Source organism: Sceloporus occidentalis, unplaced genomic scaffold, assembly GCF_023333645.1.
Source record: "Sceloporus occidentalis isolate IW3139 unplaced genomic scaffold, rSceOcc1.0.p SCAF_1, whole genome shotgun sequence".
Classification (NCBI taxonomy): domain Eukaryota; kingdom Metazoa; phylum Chordata; class Lepidosauria; order Squamata; family Phrynosomatidae; genus Sceloporus; species Sceloporus occidentalis.
Window position 1 is genome coordinate 168,886,719 of NW_028316981.1, and position 14,375 is coordinate 168,901,093.

General features: G+C 44.7%; 1 protein-coding gene across 1 annotated transcript in view; it reads left to right on the forward strand.

Moving 5' to 3' along the window:
- Positions 1 to 404: 404 nt before the first annotated feature.
- LOC149322696 (E3 ubiquitin-protein ligase MARCHF9-like) overlaps positions 405 to 14,375 on the forward strand; it is a 71,298-nt gene continuing 57,327 nt past the window's right edge. The window contains exon 1 of the mRNA XM_089509052.1: positions 405 to 819. Coding sequence (XP_089365178.1) covers positions 430 to 819 — 390 coding nt within the window. The 5' untranslated portion in view covers positions 405 to 429. The remainder of the gene's footprint in view (positions 820 to 14,375) is intronic.

Sequence of the window (14,375 nt, forward strand, 5' to 3'; positions counted from 1 at the left end):
GCAGGGCCCCAGCGAGGCCCAGCGGGAGGAGCAGGAGCAGGAGCAGGAGGAGCCCCCAGCGCCCCTCGGCTGCCAACCCGCCCCTGGCCCTCGGGGCCACTCTCTCAGCCCTCCAGGCCCGGCAGGGGCCCCAGTAGGAGCCTAGGGCAGCGCTGCCCACCCTCCGAGGAAGGAGGAAGGCCCATAGAAAGGAAGGCAGGGAGGCAGGCGGGCCCTCTCCCTTTCCCCCTTTCCCCCTCTCCCCTCCCTCCCTCCTTGTCTCCCTGCCTCCCTTCTGCCGGGGATGTGTGTCCCGGGGGCCTCCTTGGGCGCCGGGCCCTCCTCTTGCTGCTGCTGCTGCTGCTGCTGTTGCTCCAGGGCCCTCCGGGGCCCCAGCTAAGCCCCTCTCGGCCCCCTCGCTCCCTGCCTCCCTTCCCCCGAGGGGCGTCCATGATGTTCAAGTACCGGATCCGCATGTTCTTCAACGAGCTGAAGCTGCTGGTGCTGATGCGTCGGGGCCGGCGGGAGGAGGCCGGCCGGGAGGACTCGGCGGGGGGCAGCCCGGGCCCCGGCTGCGGATGGGCCCCCTTCGCCGACTGCGCCGCCCGACAGGACGACGAGGCCGACTACTACGGCAGCGGGGCCGGGGGGCCGGGGGCCAGGCCCAGGAGCCTGGCCCTGGAGGAGAAGGAGCCCCGGCCCCAGCCCGCCCCCAACGGACAGCCCCCCGCCAATGCCCCGCAGAGCGGCCCGGCCCTGGACGCCGTCTCCCTCAGCAGCAGCCTCGACAGCGGCATGAGGACCCCGCAGTGCCGCATCTGCTTCCAGGGGCCCGAGCAGGTCAGTCGGGGCCCCGGGCAGCGGAGGGGAAGGGCTCCCCCCAGGGCCCTGGCCTCACTTGGGGCCCAGGGAGCCACGGTGCAGGGCCCAAGGGGCGCCCAAGAGGCCAAGGGGGGACAAGGGAAGCTGAGCCTGGCCAGAGGGTAGCCATGGTGCCAAGGGAGAGTAGAAGACCGCCATGCCTCTATCTCACTTCTAATTGGCACATGGTTCCAGAAGGTTTGGGGATGAATTGGTGTGTGGCTGCAGGAGATTTGGGGACAAAAGGCAAAGGTGAGGAGCGTTGCTGCCACCAAAGAACAAGCAAGTGGCCAAAGGGTTGACTAGACTATCGGAGGATGGCAGTTTGAGCATTGGGATCAAGATCTGGGAAAGGGAGCTGTTGAGCCAAAAGAAGAAGAAATTGTTGGGGTTGGTTTTGGGGGGAAAGCTGGGTATATCTGAGTGCTGAGTGGCATTGTGGCCAAGTGTCACTGAAGATGCTAAGGGGGTATGCCAGGCCATCTGATTCCTGCCTGTCTGCCAAGTTGTTATGGGCTCTGGCCAGCAGAAAGAATGGAGAGGAGCAGGGACTGGATGTCACAGACAACACCTGATCTCACCTGGCGCCTTGACCAACATGTGGACCAGGCCCATTTCCTTGTACTCTGACTTTCCAGCATGCCAGGTGACATATAGGGTGGGCAATATATGCACTAGGGTGAGATGCCTGTTGGGTGCCAGGGGAAGTTGAGCCAGGCCAGAGGGATTGGTCTCAATGTGGCAACTTGGCTTCCAGGTAGCCATGGTACCAAGGCATAGTAGGAGGCCATTCTGCCTCCTTGTCCCTTCCAATTGACAATGGGTTCCAGGAGATTTAGTGACAAAAGGGCAAAGGTGAGGGCAAGGCATGGCAGAGGCATTACTGCCCCCAAGGAGCAGGGAAGTGACCAAAGGCTTGACTAGACTCTCTGCTGACTGTCTCATTGTCAAGATCTGAGAAAGGGAGTTGTTGAGCCAAGAGAGGAGGCTAGTGTTGTTGTTGCAGTTGTTGTTGTATTTTGCGGGAAAAGGTGGGTATATTTGTTGAGGGACATTGTGACCAAGTGTCGAGATGCCAAGGTGTGTGCCAGGCCATCTGCTTCCTGCCTGTCTGCCAGGTTGTTATGGGCTCTGGCCAGCAGAAAGAATGGAGAGGAGCAGGGACTGGATGTCACAGACAACACCTGATCTCACCTGGCACCTTGGCCAAAGTGTGGACCAGGCCCATTTCCTTGTACTCTGACTTTCCAATATGCCAGGTGATTCGAGATGGAGACACACAGGGTGGGCAGTGATACATGCCCAGACTTGCTTTGAATGTGCTGTGATGTGTGGTGTAGAATGACCGATGCATATAGTAATCCTGACCAGAAGGGCAATGTTTCAGGTGATCTGCATTATTCTCATTGAAAACACTGCATGGGTCGTCTCTTGTACTGACTGTACTGTCTTCTCTTGTGTTTGTTTATACCACACCTTTCTCCCTAAGGTTGACACATAAAAGCAGCTTATACACAATAAAAAAGAGGTGTATCTAAAAACACATTACAGAGGAAAAAATGGAAGATTTATTTCAAAATGCAAGAGCACTATCGATAGAATTATCACCGTTGAAAAAACATACCCACGATAAGACAATAGATGAGAAAAGTGCAGCCCACGAATAAAAGCCCTGGCCTTGGCAAAGGGCTTTCCTTGGGCACAGGCTGTGTGTATAGGGGAAACTCCACCCTTCTAGAGGTTTTCCTTTCACTTGCCACCTCTTCAGGGGATTCTGTGGGATTTGGTGTAGGTCTAGAAGATTTTACTGTGAGCATGGCAGAGGCCTGCAGATCTCCTTTCAGTGTATCCAGTTGAGGATTACAGAAGCTTGCCACCTGTAGAGATGGCTTGCATTGGCATTTTATGGTGAGGAAGCAGAGGATGACATTGAAGCCATAAACAAGACCTCTCTTTACATAAGTGTGCCTCTTTTGAGACGTTTGATAAGATCGTCTCTCTGGGTAGATTGGCATAGGGCTTGAGGTTGGGGTCTTAAGGGCACTTTCCTGGGAGTAAGCTCCACAAAGCACACTGAGATGCACCTCCGAGTAAACATGCCTAAGGCTGTAGCACCAGGCCCCTTTCCTTGCATGGAGACACCCTTTATTTGCTTATGCTGAGAGGATGCTTCCAGGAAATTTTACTCCTCCCAACAGCGTTAGGGCTTTAAAGACAAAGAAAGAGGCTTCTCCTTTGAATAGTGGAAAGGGTGGCGAGGTGTGTGTGTATTTTGGGGGGTGTGTGAAGGCTGTTTTGAAAGGACAGGATTGTGATTAGCTGCTGGAACAGGGTGTGATGGGGAATTTAGGGGGTTCTGATAGACAGACAATGAGCAGTAGGAGCTTTGAAAAAGCCAAACATGGCCAAGGGCCTCCCAAGTGGTCTGTCAGTGGGGGGAAGACCACACCTTTGGGGGCTGGCTGCTTGGATGCCACCTCTTGATCTCGGATTGCCACCTCTTGCTGCAAGCCTATGTGTCTCCCTGCAATCGCCAGGCTGTTTTCAGACATTTCAGGGATGGTCACCTATGCCTGGGCTGAGGCTTAGAAATATGCACACATCCAAGATGCTGGGCTCGCAAAGGGACAGATTGTGCACACGCTTCTGTTTTGTTTCCCCTCTCTGCGCGAGACAGCATTAGCAGCTTAGACAATGGAAGCGTCTTCCAAAGGGTCTCGGTATCCTAGTTAGAGAAGCTGGAATCTTTGAAGCTGACACAGCTTGTAGCATTCTTGAAGGATAAAAGGAAGGTGGGCATTGTTTACCTTTAAAACCCATGGGGTAGCTGGAGGATGCGAGAGGCAGTACTCTATCCTGGTGCTGGGCGGCTTCTTCCTTCCCTCATGGGGACTCATTTAAATACAGGCAGACACTGGAGCGGAGATTAAGTGTGTGTGTGTGCGCGTATGTGTGTGTCTGTGTGTTGGAATCCATAATTAATCATGTTCTTGGAGATCAGGCAGCCACAGTATTTAATATTGGGCAATTCCCTATGCAGATTGTCTAGGACAAGGAAAGTGTATTTAGAATATGTCTTTTACTGCTTCACTAAGAGAAATCTGGGTTATGATGAAGGTGGGGAATTGGCCTGAATCCTCTTTACAGTCCCAACTAGAGTAGATACAGCGAATCAATGGAAATTATGTGTATCTTGACTTATCAAGTTGCCATTGAATCCGGTGGTTTACTATAGGACTAACAGTAGGGTTTAGGCCTTTAGAATTTTGATGGGAAAACCTAGGGCAAAAGTCCTTCTGGTGAGGGGAGAGGGAAGCAAAGATGCTTCTCTCTGTGTGCATGTATTTATGTATGTATGTAACAGAGATCACACACACATATATAAAATAGTGTGTGTGTGTGTGTGTGTGTGTGTGTGTGTGTGTATACATCCAAGAAAATAATAGCCACCATGGAAAGATACCATGTTTGCAAACTGTACCTTAGGAAGAACAGAAAAATAGCAACATCATTTGGGGTTAAACCAGTGGAAGATGGTTTCTCCCTTTAGATAGTTTGGATTTCACATGCCCAGAAGCAGCAGCTAGCATGGCCAATGCTGATGGGAGTTGTAATCCAAGATGTCTGAAAGGCCGAAGGCGCCCCAGCTGAACTTAAGGGTAAGGAATAAAAATTACAAGGAACCAATCAAAATTCTACTATTTTCACTCTAAGCGAGGTAATCTGGAATGATTCTTACTATGGTTCCATACTTACGATTGCTGATGTAGATTACAATCACTTTCCATTGTAAGTGGACTTTGATAGTGTTGCTTTATACCCTGTAGTCAATATAAAGTGAGATGGTTTGTCCTTTTAGCCCAAGTATTGTTTGGTCTGACCAGCAGTGATTTTCTTTGATCTCAAGCAGAGGTCTTTTCAGTCACTGGCTACCTGATCCTTTTAACTGGAAATACAAAGAATTCATATAATCATAGAGTGGGAAGAGATACCAAGAGCCATTAAGTCCAACACCCTGCTATGTAGGAATACACAAGTAAAGCACTCCCAACAGATGGCCATCCGACCTTGGTTTAAAATCTCCAAAGAAAGTGACGCCACCACTCTGTGAGGCAGCATGTTCCACTGTTGAACATCTCTTACCATCAGGAAGTTCTTCCTGATGTTGAGGTGGAATCTCTTTTACTGTGGTTTGAATCCATTACATGCCCTTGTCTCTGGAGCAGCAGACAATAAGTTTTCTCTATCCTCTACCCTCAAACATGGCTATCATGTTTAACCTGGGGCATGCAGAGCAGGTGCTCTGTCACCAAGCTATAACCCTTCCCCTAATAGGTTGGTTGAAGTGTTTCAAGGAGTTCCTGATCTCTGTTTAGTGACAAAGGTGTGTGCATACACAAGAGAAATACACATGAAGCCTAGCAGGTGGAGGGCTTTGGTGGTATGTGCTGGAGAGAGAAGCAATTGAGTCTCTCATAATTAGAGATTTTTTTTAAAATGCATATACTTTGCAGCTGAAATGAAGGAGCAAGGAGATACTGGGGATAGTGGTGATGGCAAAAGTCATTTTCCTTTCATCCCTGGCCTTGCATACCTGAGTCCTACCAGGTTCCTAGTTGTTTGTCTCCATCAGCAAATGTTATGAATGGAAAAAGTACAAAAATCCAGGCGATCATGAAGACACACTTGTAGAGTTTGGTTGGGTTTCTATTTCTGTGGCTATGAACATTTGTGAAAAACAGTCCTGTATTTTCCCTTCAAAGTGTAGGATGGTAAATAAATATATGAGCACACATGTACTCATAACTTTGTGGGTATATCACTTACATGGAAAGCACCTTATCACCTTGGCCAAACACTTGATTATATTTCAGTGTACTCTTTTGTCTTCTGATACACATGTTCCAGAAGAATGATCCTAAAGTTGTATTCATTTGTTTGTGTATATTCAGATTTGGGAAATGTTTGAATATATTTGCATCTGTATCTGTAATAATGTGGATGTGAGCATGTTTATATGTGTGCATGTCTACATGGGTGGCTGTCCGTATTTGTTTCTCCATGAGATACAACTTCTGTCAAGTTGGTGGTTACGTTGCCTCTGCATGTGTGTAATTGAGTTCATATTTCCACATACACTTGTGTGAGTGCATTCATATCCACTCCTATGTATTATTTATATAAACAGAGACAATATTTGGAGATGAGAGGAATACAGTTATACCTTAGTTTGTGAAAGAGATTTGTTCCTGTGCTTTACTCATTTAACAGTAACTTTTGTACAAGAGACAGAAATAACATGAAAAGAACAGGGGTAGTTTTCTTCACCATGAAAAAGTAGAGCAGTTCAGTATGTTTCAGCACTTTTTATTCAAAGCTAACATTATGCAAATGTGAAATATGTAAACAAAAACATTTTTAACTTTCTAGCTTAACTTCTTCCAAAATATATCCAGGGATGATTTTATATTCTTTCATCAGTTTCCACTTTACTTATGATTTCCATTTTTGTAGCCAAACTTATAGATCTATGCTTTAAATATATATATATATATACTGAGGGTAGGTGGTGAGGCAGGCCTATCTGCACCATTATTTTCTCTCTGTTTTGCTGTTCACACATGTTCAGTAAGGGATTCTAGAGGCAACTGCTGTTTACCTTGTCTGTTGTAGGCAGGCACACAGGGCTACAGTAGGATCAGCTAAAGCAGAATCCCACTCTTTCCCACCTGAAGCTTGACTGCATTGTTTACTGCAGACATACCACTGCAAATTGATGCTGAAACTTTGTGTTTCTCCAGCCCTCCATCACCATTCTCCCAATGATGCTACTGCTAAAAAATCTTTTCTAGCTGGAGAGAGGACAAGGAGGAAAAGGGGAGCTGGGAAGTCATACATAGACTTTGTAAACAGGAACTTCTTTGCCACAGGCTTTGTTAACTGAGGTATGCCTGTATAGAGATGAATAGGTACTGTATGCTGTTCTTTGATGAGTATGTGTTAACATTGGCCTGTTACAGACTGCCAAAATAAAGCTGCTTGGGGTCTCTTTGGAGGTATGCTGTTTAAATGATGCACGCATCCTAAGAATCCGGAAGCTGCACCAAAGCTGCACTCCAGTGTTTAGGAATGGAGTGTGGCTTTGGCGCGACCTCCGGACTCTTAGGACCCATGCATCATTTAAACAGCATATCTCTAAGGAGACCCAAAGCAGCTTTATTTTGGCAGTCTGTAACAGGCCATTGTCACTTATTTTGTGTGTGTATCTTTTGGTGTCCCCAGATGATCATGCCTTCATGTGACCATTTGTTAGCATGAATGTATCCTTATTTTGTGTTTCGGCCATCCCCACCCAGTGTGCAGCTGACATTTCAGGCTTCATCTCCCATCAGCTCCAGCCACTATGACCAATGGCCAGGAATTCTGGAAGTTTTAGTCCAACAATATATAGAAGGCACCAGGCTTGGGGAAGGCTGAAACTCACAATGGGAGTGGATGGTGTTTTCTGGGTCATGATAAGGTCTTGGACCCCATAATCGTGCCGCAAAACTCTTGAAACAGGCAAAGTCATAATGCAGAATTTTTCAAGACATTTTGGCACCCAAAATGGGCAGGCAATGTAAATGGTAGGTATCAACAACACTATTGAGCTGATGTGGGGTCTGTATGGAACAGAGCTATCTTTGTGGGGATCTGCATGGAACAGAACTACCTTTGTGTGGCTCCTTATCGTTTCAGTGTGGTTGGGCCAGGACAGGACAGATGAATTGTTAAAAGATTGGAAATGTTACTTTTTTGGCCTACAACTCTCAGAAGCCCCATGCTGAATAAGGTCAGAATAGTCTTTCTCTTATTCTCCCGTCTTGCAGCCCAGTCTGAAGAAAGTACTTGAGTTGTTCCCAAGGAAGCATGCATAGTGTTGCACGCAAGCTCTTTACCTGGGCTGCTTCACATAATCCACTTTATATATAAAAACACTTACATTTGGAATGACACATTGGAATGCAATAAACAGGAGTTTTGCAAACTTTTTGTATGGTACAGGTGTGATTGCTGGGGAGCTGGGATTGCCTGCAGGCTCCCTTTTGAATACCCACTTGGTGGCACACCTGGCTTTGCCTTTGCCTAAGGTATGAACTGACACTCTGCTGAACAGTGAGGACAAATAAAAGTTTGAAAGACCTGTGATGCACAACAGGAGTGCCTTGTGATTGGTTCAGGGTGGTCGCTTGAAATAGAAAAGCGTTGCTGGCTTCATTCTGGCCCTGTCAGGCCCAGAGTGGTAGTATCATCTGAGTGTGGCAAATGCAGGAATATTCAAAACAATGTTCAGGAGTTGATACTTTTGAGCAAAGCCTTTCCTTACTGCACAGGTTTGAAGACACATCCTGAGGCTTCTGGGACTCAGTGATTATGGAGATGAATTATGTTTAGACATGCTGGGTTGGGGATAGTGGGAGTTGTAACCCAACAGATCTGGAGGGCACTGGGTTTATAGAATCCCAGGGGGGATGGCAGCACTACCTCACTTTGGCTATGGTATGCCTGTTCTGCCATCCCCTGTTATTTTGCATTCAGTGTTCCCGCTCAGTGTGTCTGAGAGGAAAGGAGAGGGAGGCCCTTCATCTCCACTCCACACCTGCCATTGCTTAACAAATGTGGACTGCCTTGATTTTCATCTCTGCTCATACAACCCGCTGAAACTGTCCTGAAGCAAAGCTTGAGACATTCTGTCTGAAGGAGGGCCCAGCTGCTTGCCATTTTCAAGCTCTGAAGCACCATATATCTCTTTTGTGCACCCTAACCTGGCCACCACCAGAGGATTAAAATATGGGATAGAAGTGGTCAGTGGAAAGTCATCTAGATATGAACAGAGCAATCTGTTTCATTCTCAGAGAAATCAGTCTTAAATGTGCCACAAGATTATTCCCATTATTTAAAGAGGGATTATTCTTATTCCCTCTTTAAAAAAATATTCTGAAACAGACTAACCATCTGTCTCTTTGAAAAATCATAACCTCTCTTTTTGACACCTTGAGAAAAAGTGGAAAGTAGAAAGCAAGTGTGGCTTAGTGGTTTGAATGTTGGATTATGATTGTAGAGACCAGGGTTTGATTTGGCCCACTGGGTGACATTGGGCAAGTCACATGCTCTCAGCCTCAGGGGAAGGCAATGGCAAACCTCCGCTGAACAAATCTTACCAAGAAAACCCCATGATAGGTTTGCCAGAACCTTGGGACTTCAGGTGGCCATAACTTGGAAATAGCTTGAAGGCACACAACAACAATAAGTATACCTTTATCTATTCTTTGTTATTAACTGCCTTCAAGTTGACTTTGACCTATGGCCACCCTATGAATGAGAGACCTCCTAGTTACTCTACCCTGCTGAGCTCTTGCAGATTCATGGCCATGACTGAGTCTATCCATCTGGAATGTAGTCTTCCTCTTTTCCTTTTCCCCTCAACTTTACCAAGTATTATAGTCTTTTCTAGGGAGTACTTTCATCTCATGATAAGGCCAAAACACAACAAACTCAGTTTAGTCATCTTTGCTTCTAAGGAGAGTTTGGGGTCTTATTTGCTCTGGGACCCATTTATTGGTCTTTGTAGAAGTCTATAGTATTCACAGAACTCTTCTCCAGCACCACATCTCAAGTGAGTCAATTTGCTTCCTGCCAGCTTTCATCACTGTCCAACTCTCATAGCCAAACATTGAAATATGGGAAATACAAAGGCATGGGCCATTCTAACTTCACTGATATATTTTTACACTTAAGGATCTTGTCTACTTCCTTCATAGCTGTGCTTCCAAGTCCAACTCTTCTTCTGATTTCTTGACTGCAGTCTCCTCTTTGATAGATGATTGAGCCCAAGTATGGCAAAACTTGAACTATTTCAATGTCTTCATTGAAATAAAGACCTGTTCTTTACAGGCATTTTTATCCTGCCATTCCAGAATCGTAGAATTCAAAGGAATGTAAAGAGTACTTGATTCTGTTCTTTGGTCAATGCAGGACCTGTGAGGTACAAAACCAGCATCCCTGAGAGATGGCTGCCCAGGTTTTGCTTAAATACCTTCAGCAAAGTGGAGCCCACTACTGCAGCAATCTTGAGGCAGTTTGTTCCATTGTCTAATTTCCCTTGCCTCAAGGTGTTTCTTCTAAATGCTTAGCCAAAAATGACAGATGAACAATTCTACGTATTTTTGAAATGAATACAAATACAGTTGAAACTGAAATATCATAGATTTTTTACATTGGGCCCGTGGAATAAATTAGCTATTAATATCCTGAGTGTTTTGTCATTTCCTAATATATTTTGATTTATTGTGCTGTTGTTTTAAATCAAGATTTACTGGCCGCCTTGGGGTGTGTCTTTTTTTGTTAAAAGGACAGGAAGGCAGGATATAAAGGGTTTTTAACAACAATAAGAATAAAATAAACAGAGAGGCTGAAACCTCTGTCATGGTTTGCTTAATGATTTCTCCATTTGCTTTTATTTCTGCCCTGCCTTGCCCCTGAAGCTCAAATTCAGCACTGATATTTCTTTTAACTCATTCCTGGTTGCTGGAACATTGTGAAGTAGGCCACCTCTTGCCCCCATTTGCCACATGATGATTGTGAGATAATGACTTGCCCAGAACTATTGAGGGATCTTGGCAGAAGCTAAGTTTGGGCATCTCCAAATCTTTGTGCTGTTAACTTATGTAAGTGAGCCATCAGGAGTGCAGGTAGTAAGGTTCCTTGGATAATTTACTGCTGTGTCCTTCCTCCTGACTTGAAAAGACTGAAAGGGGTTCCAGGTCAGCCCACAGCAGTTGAAGCCTTTGTTGCATCCTACTGAATGAAAGATCTAGGCTAGCACTTGGGCAGGAATGAAGATTCATTCTACATCTCTGTCAATGAGTTCATAATTGAAAATCTCTTGTGCTGCAGTTTGTGTCATCTGCTATCACCCAATACTGTTTTGTGACTGGCCATTTGTTAATAAGGGAATTATCGCTGTCTCTACCTTCTATATTTCATTCCTTCTGACCTGTCCACAGTCCTCTTTCCCCAGTTGTATATAAATGCTTGTAGCTCAGTGTTAGTGAACCTGTGTGACTTAGTGGGCTTGAGCATTGGACTATGACTTCCATCCAGAGTTTGAATCCTGGCTTGACCATGTAAACCCACTGGGTGATCTTGGGCCAGTCACACACTCTCAATCTCATAGGATCACATAGGTTTGCATTAGGGCTGCCATAAAGCGGAAACAACCTGAAGGCACACAACAACAGCTCAGTGTTAACATTTCACACATTTGATGAAAAATGTATGGCGTAATTAGACTCTAAGGCGTCAAAAGACTCTTTGCTGATTTTGCTGCAACATACTCCTTCACACACTCTGGCCCTTACCCTGTAGCTGCAGAGTAGACAGATTTGAATCTGGGCCTCTCAGGCTGACATTGAACAAATTGTTTTGGTGCAACAGATTGAAAAGCCTATAATTGTACTGTATTATACTATGCTGTTGGATTCTTTGGAGGTATTTCAATAGAGGCTGGACAGTAATCTGAGGTGAGCTTTAACTCACCATGGCAAGCGGTTGGACTATATAGCCCTTGCAGTCCCTTAGAGCTAGAAATGAACAGTTTATCTCAGAATGAGAGACTGAACATGTATGTTATGGCTGAAAGAAGGCATAAGAACATGTTTTACTGTTTTGTCCAAGACAGTAAAAAAGAGCCAGCATGGCATAGAGGTTTCAGCATTGAACTATAGAGACCAGTGTTCAATTCCCAGCTTGGTCATTAAAAAAAACACCACTGTGTGACTTTGGGCAAGCCACACACTCTCAGCTTCAGGGGAAAGCAATGGCAGACCTCCTCTAAACAAAACTTGCCAAGAAAGCTCCAGCCTTAGAGTTGCCATAAGTCAGAAATGACTTGAAGGTACACAACAAAAAAATACAGTAAAAGGAGTAAAAATTAGGGAAGGGGAATGTGTGTTGTTGGACTGCAGTCCTTATCATACTACTGTAAGTGTAGTTTTATACCACTTTAACTTAAGAAAACCTGGGATTTGTGGTTATATGAGGAATGTAAAATTCTCTGCTAGAGAGAGAACTCTTCCTATAGCACAGAGCACTCTAGCAGAGAATTCTAAGGCCCTCACTGCACCAGACTACAAATCCCAGAATACCACAGGATGGAGCCATGGCAATTAAATAGTCATTAAACGGTTGTACCTCCATAGTGTGGATACATTCCTAATGCTTCCTGTTCCTCTATCTTGACTTATTTGGGTCTGAAAGAGATGGTTCCAACCTGACCCCTCCTCGGATGTATGATTTCTGTCATACATTCTGGCTTCATTGGGAAAATACTGTGCCAGGGTACTGTAGTGGTCAGAGTTTTAGATTAGAATTGACAAAATCCGGGCCAAATCACAATTGGCCATAAGTCTCCATCCCTGGTAAGGAATTAATACAAGGTAACCCTTAAATAATAATAAAATTGCAGGCTGGAGGAAAGGATAATAGCCATCAGAATTGGACAAAGAGCAAAAATAAAAGCAACTGGCTGAGACCAAAGGCTCAGGTTCACAACACACTGCACAAATAATCCTGTTTGAGACTGCTTTAACTGCCCTGGCTCAATGCTAGGGAATTCTAGAAACTGTAGATTAGTGAGACACTTAGCTGCCTCTGTCAGAGAGCTCTGGTGTCACAATCAACTACATTTCCCAGTATTCCCGAGCACTGAACTATGTCAGTTAAAGCGGTCTCAAAGTGGATTATTTCTGCAGTGTGTTTTGGACTTACATCACAGGCCATCTAAAAGGCAGCAAGGAGTGGGGCAGTTAAGCCTCTCCTATTTAGGTCTTGCTACTAAAAAGGCCCTGCTCTGCATCTGGGTATGTAAATCTTTACTTATTTTGACATTGCATGCAAGAGTGAATAGTTCACAGAGTTTCTCCCCTACTAGGGAAAGATTACAAAATGTTTTGGACATTTTATAATGATTTCATTTCATTTTCATTTTATGATTTGTGTGTGTGTGCTTCAGGACTTTTTAATGTGAATATATGCACACATAAAACCCTTTTTTGTTTTTGCGCAGAAAAATCTATATAACAGGAAGTATTTGGGTGTGAACCTGTGTATTTTACACAAGTGATGGCTTTCTGCACAAAAATGTTTTTTGTATTAATGATTTTTGTGTCAAAAAATGGTCTCAAAATGTGAAACAGCTCATGGGCAGCTATCCTTTTCCTCAGTAAGGAGTTACTCCTTTTCATCATGGGCAAGAATGTTTATAGCAGTCTTTACATTCATAGCTGAATCTAGCCAGCCAAATGCCAAAAGCAATGGAATGTAGACCAAGGCTTTTGCTAGTACTGTAATTTGTGTTGGTGAATTGATCGATGTGGGCAAAGGCAGGCGTGTAAGTATCATGGTCCCAAATTGTCAGAAAGATTGGATAAAGTAAAATGTAACAACCAAAAACAATGGAAGTTCCGTTGTGCCAAAGCAGAACGCAGTGTTGCATCCTTCTTGTGAACTTCTAGAGCCACTTATCTAACTGCAGTTGGAACCAACGAAGAGAGCAAATCAGACCTAGCAGTGGCTCAGCAAGACAATCCTTTTGAAACCTGCAAGAAGAGAGAAGAATATGCCGTAGCAGGATGTTGGCTCACACTAAAATTTAGAGTTTGGCTAAATTATAGTTGTGAGACTATTTGTGCTCTGATGCTGGTTTACTTGTTTATGATATTAAGAATTGGGATGGAATTTTCTTCCAGGTAAAACTAGGTAGTGACACTGTTCTTTTGTTTTGGTTCCTCAGCCTTCTCCTCTCTAACCTGTACCTCAGCCTGCTTGCTATAATTTAGAGCAGGAGGAGGCAACCAGGTGCCCCCCAGGTGTCTGAACTACAACTTCCATCAGCACTAATAATCAGTGCCAATGATGAGAGACTGTGGAAGCTATAATCCAAGAATCTGGAAGGCATCTAATTGCTTATCACTGATCAATGACATGACACCAAGGTCTGAACTAAGCTGAACTGTATCAAAATGGAATGTGTGAACTAGGACTGTAATCTACATTGCAGAATTAATGCAGTTCAACACTGCTTTAACTGCCTTGACTCAATGCTGTGGAATTCCGGGATCTGTAGTTTTGTGAGCTATTTAGATTTCTCTGTCAGAGAGCACTGGTGTCACAATAAAATACAAACCCTACAATTTCACAGGATGGAGCCATGACAATTAAAGTGGTGTCAAACTGCATTCATTCTGCAGTGTGGTCCCAACCTGGTTCAAATCTCTCCTTTGCCATGACTTCTTTGAGCAGCCTTAGGCAAGCTATTTTCTCTTAACCTCAGCCTTCCATTCACAATATGAAGGATAATGGTACTGAATAACCTTACAGGATTGTTGTAAGAATTCATGAGATATTATCTGTGAAACTCTTTTAAAACACAGAGTTATGTCAATATTTGTTGTTATTTTTTGCTTTTATTTTTACTACTGTTAGTAGTTTGAGCA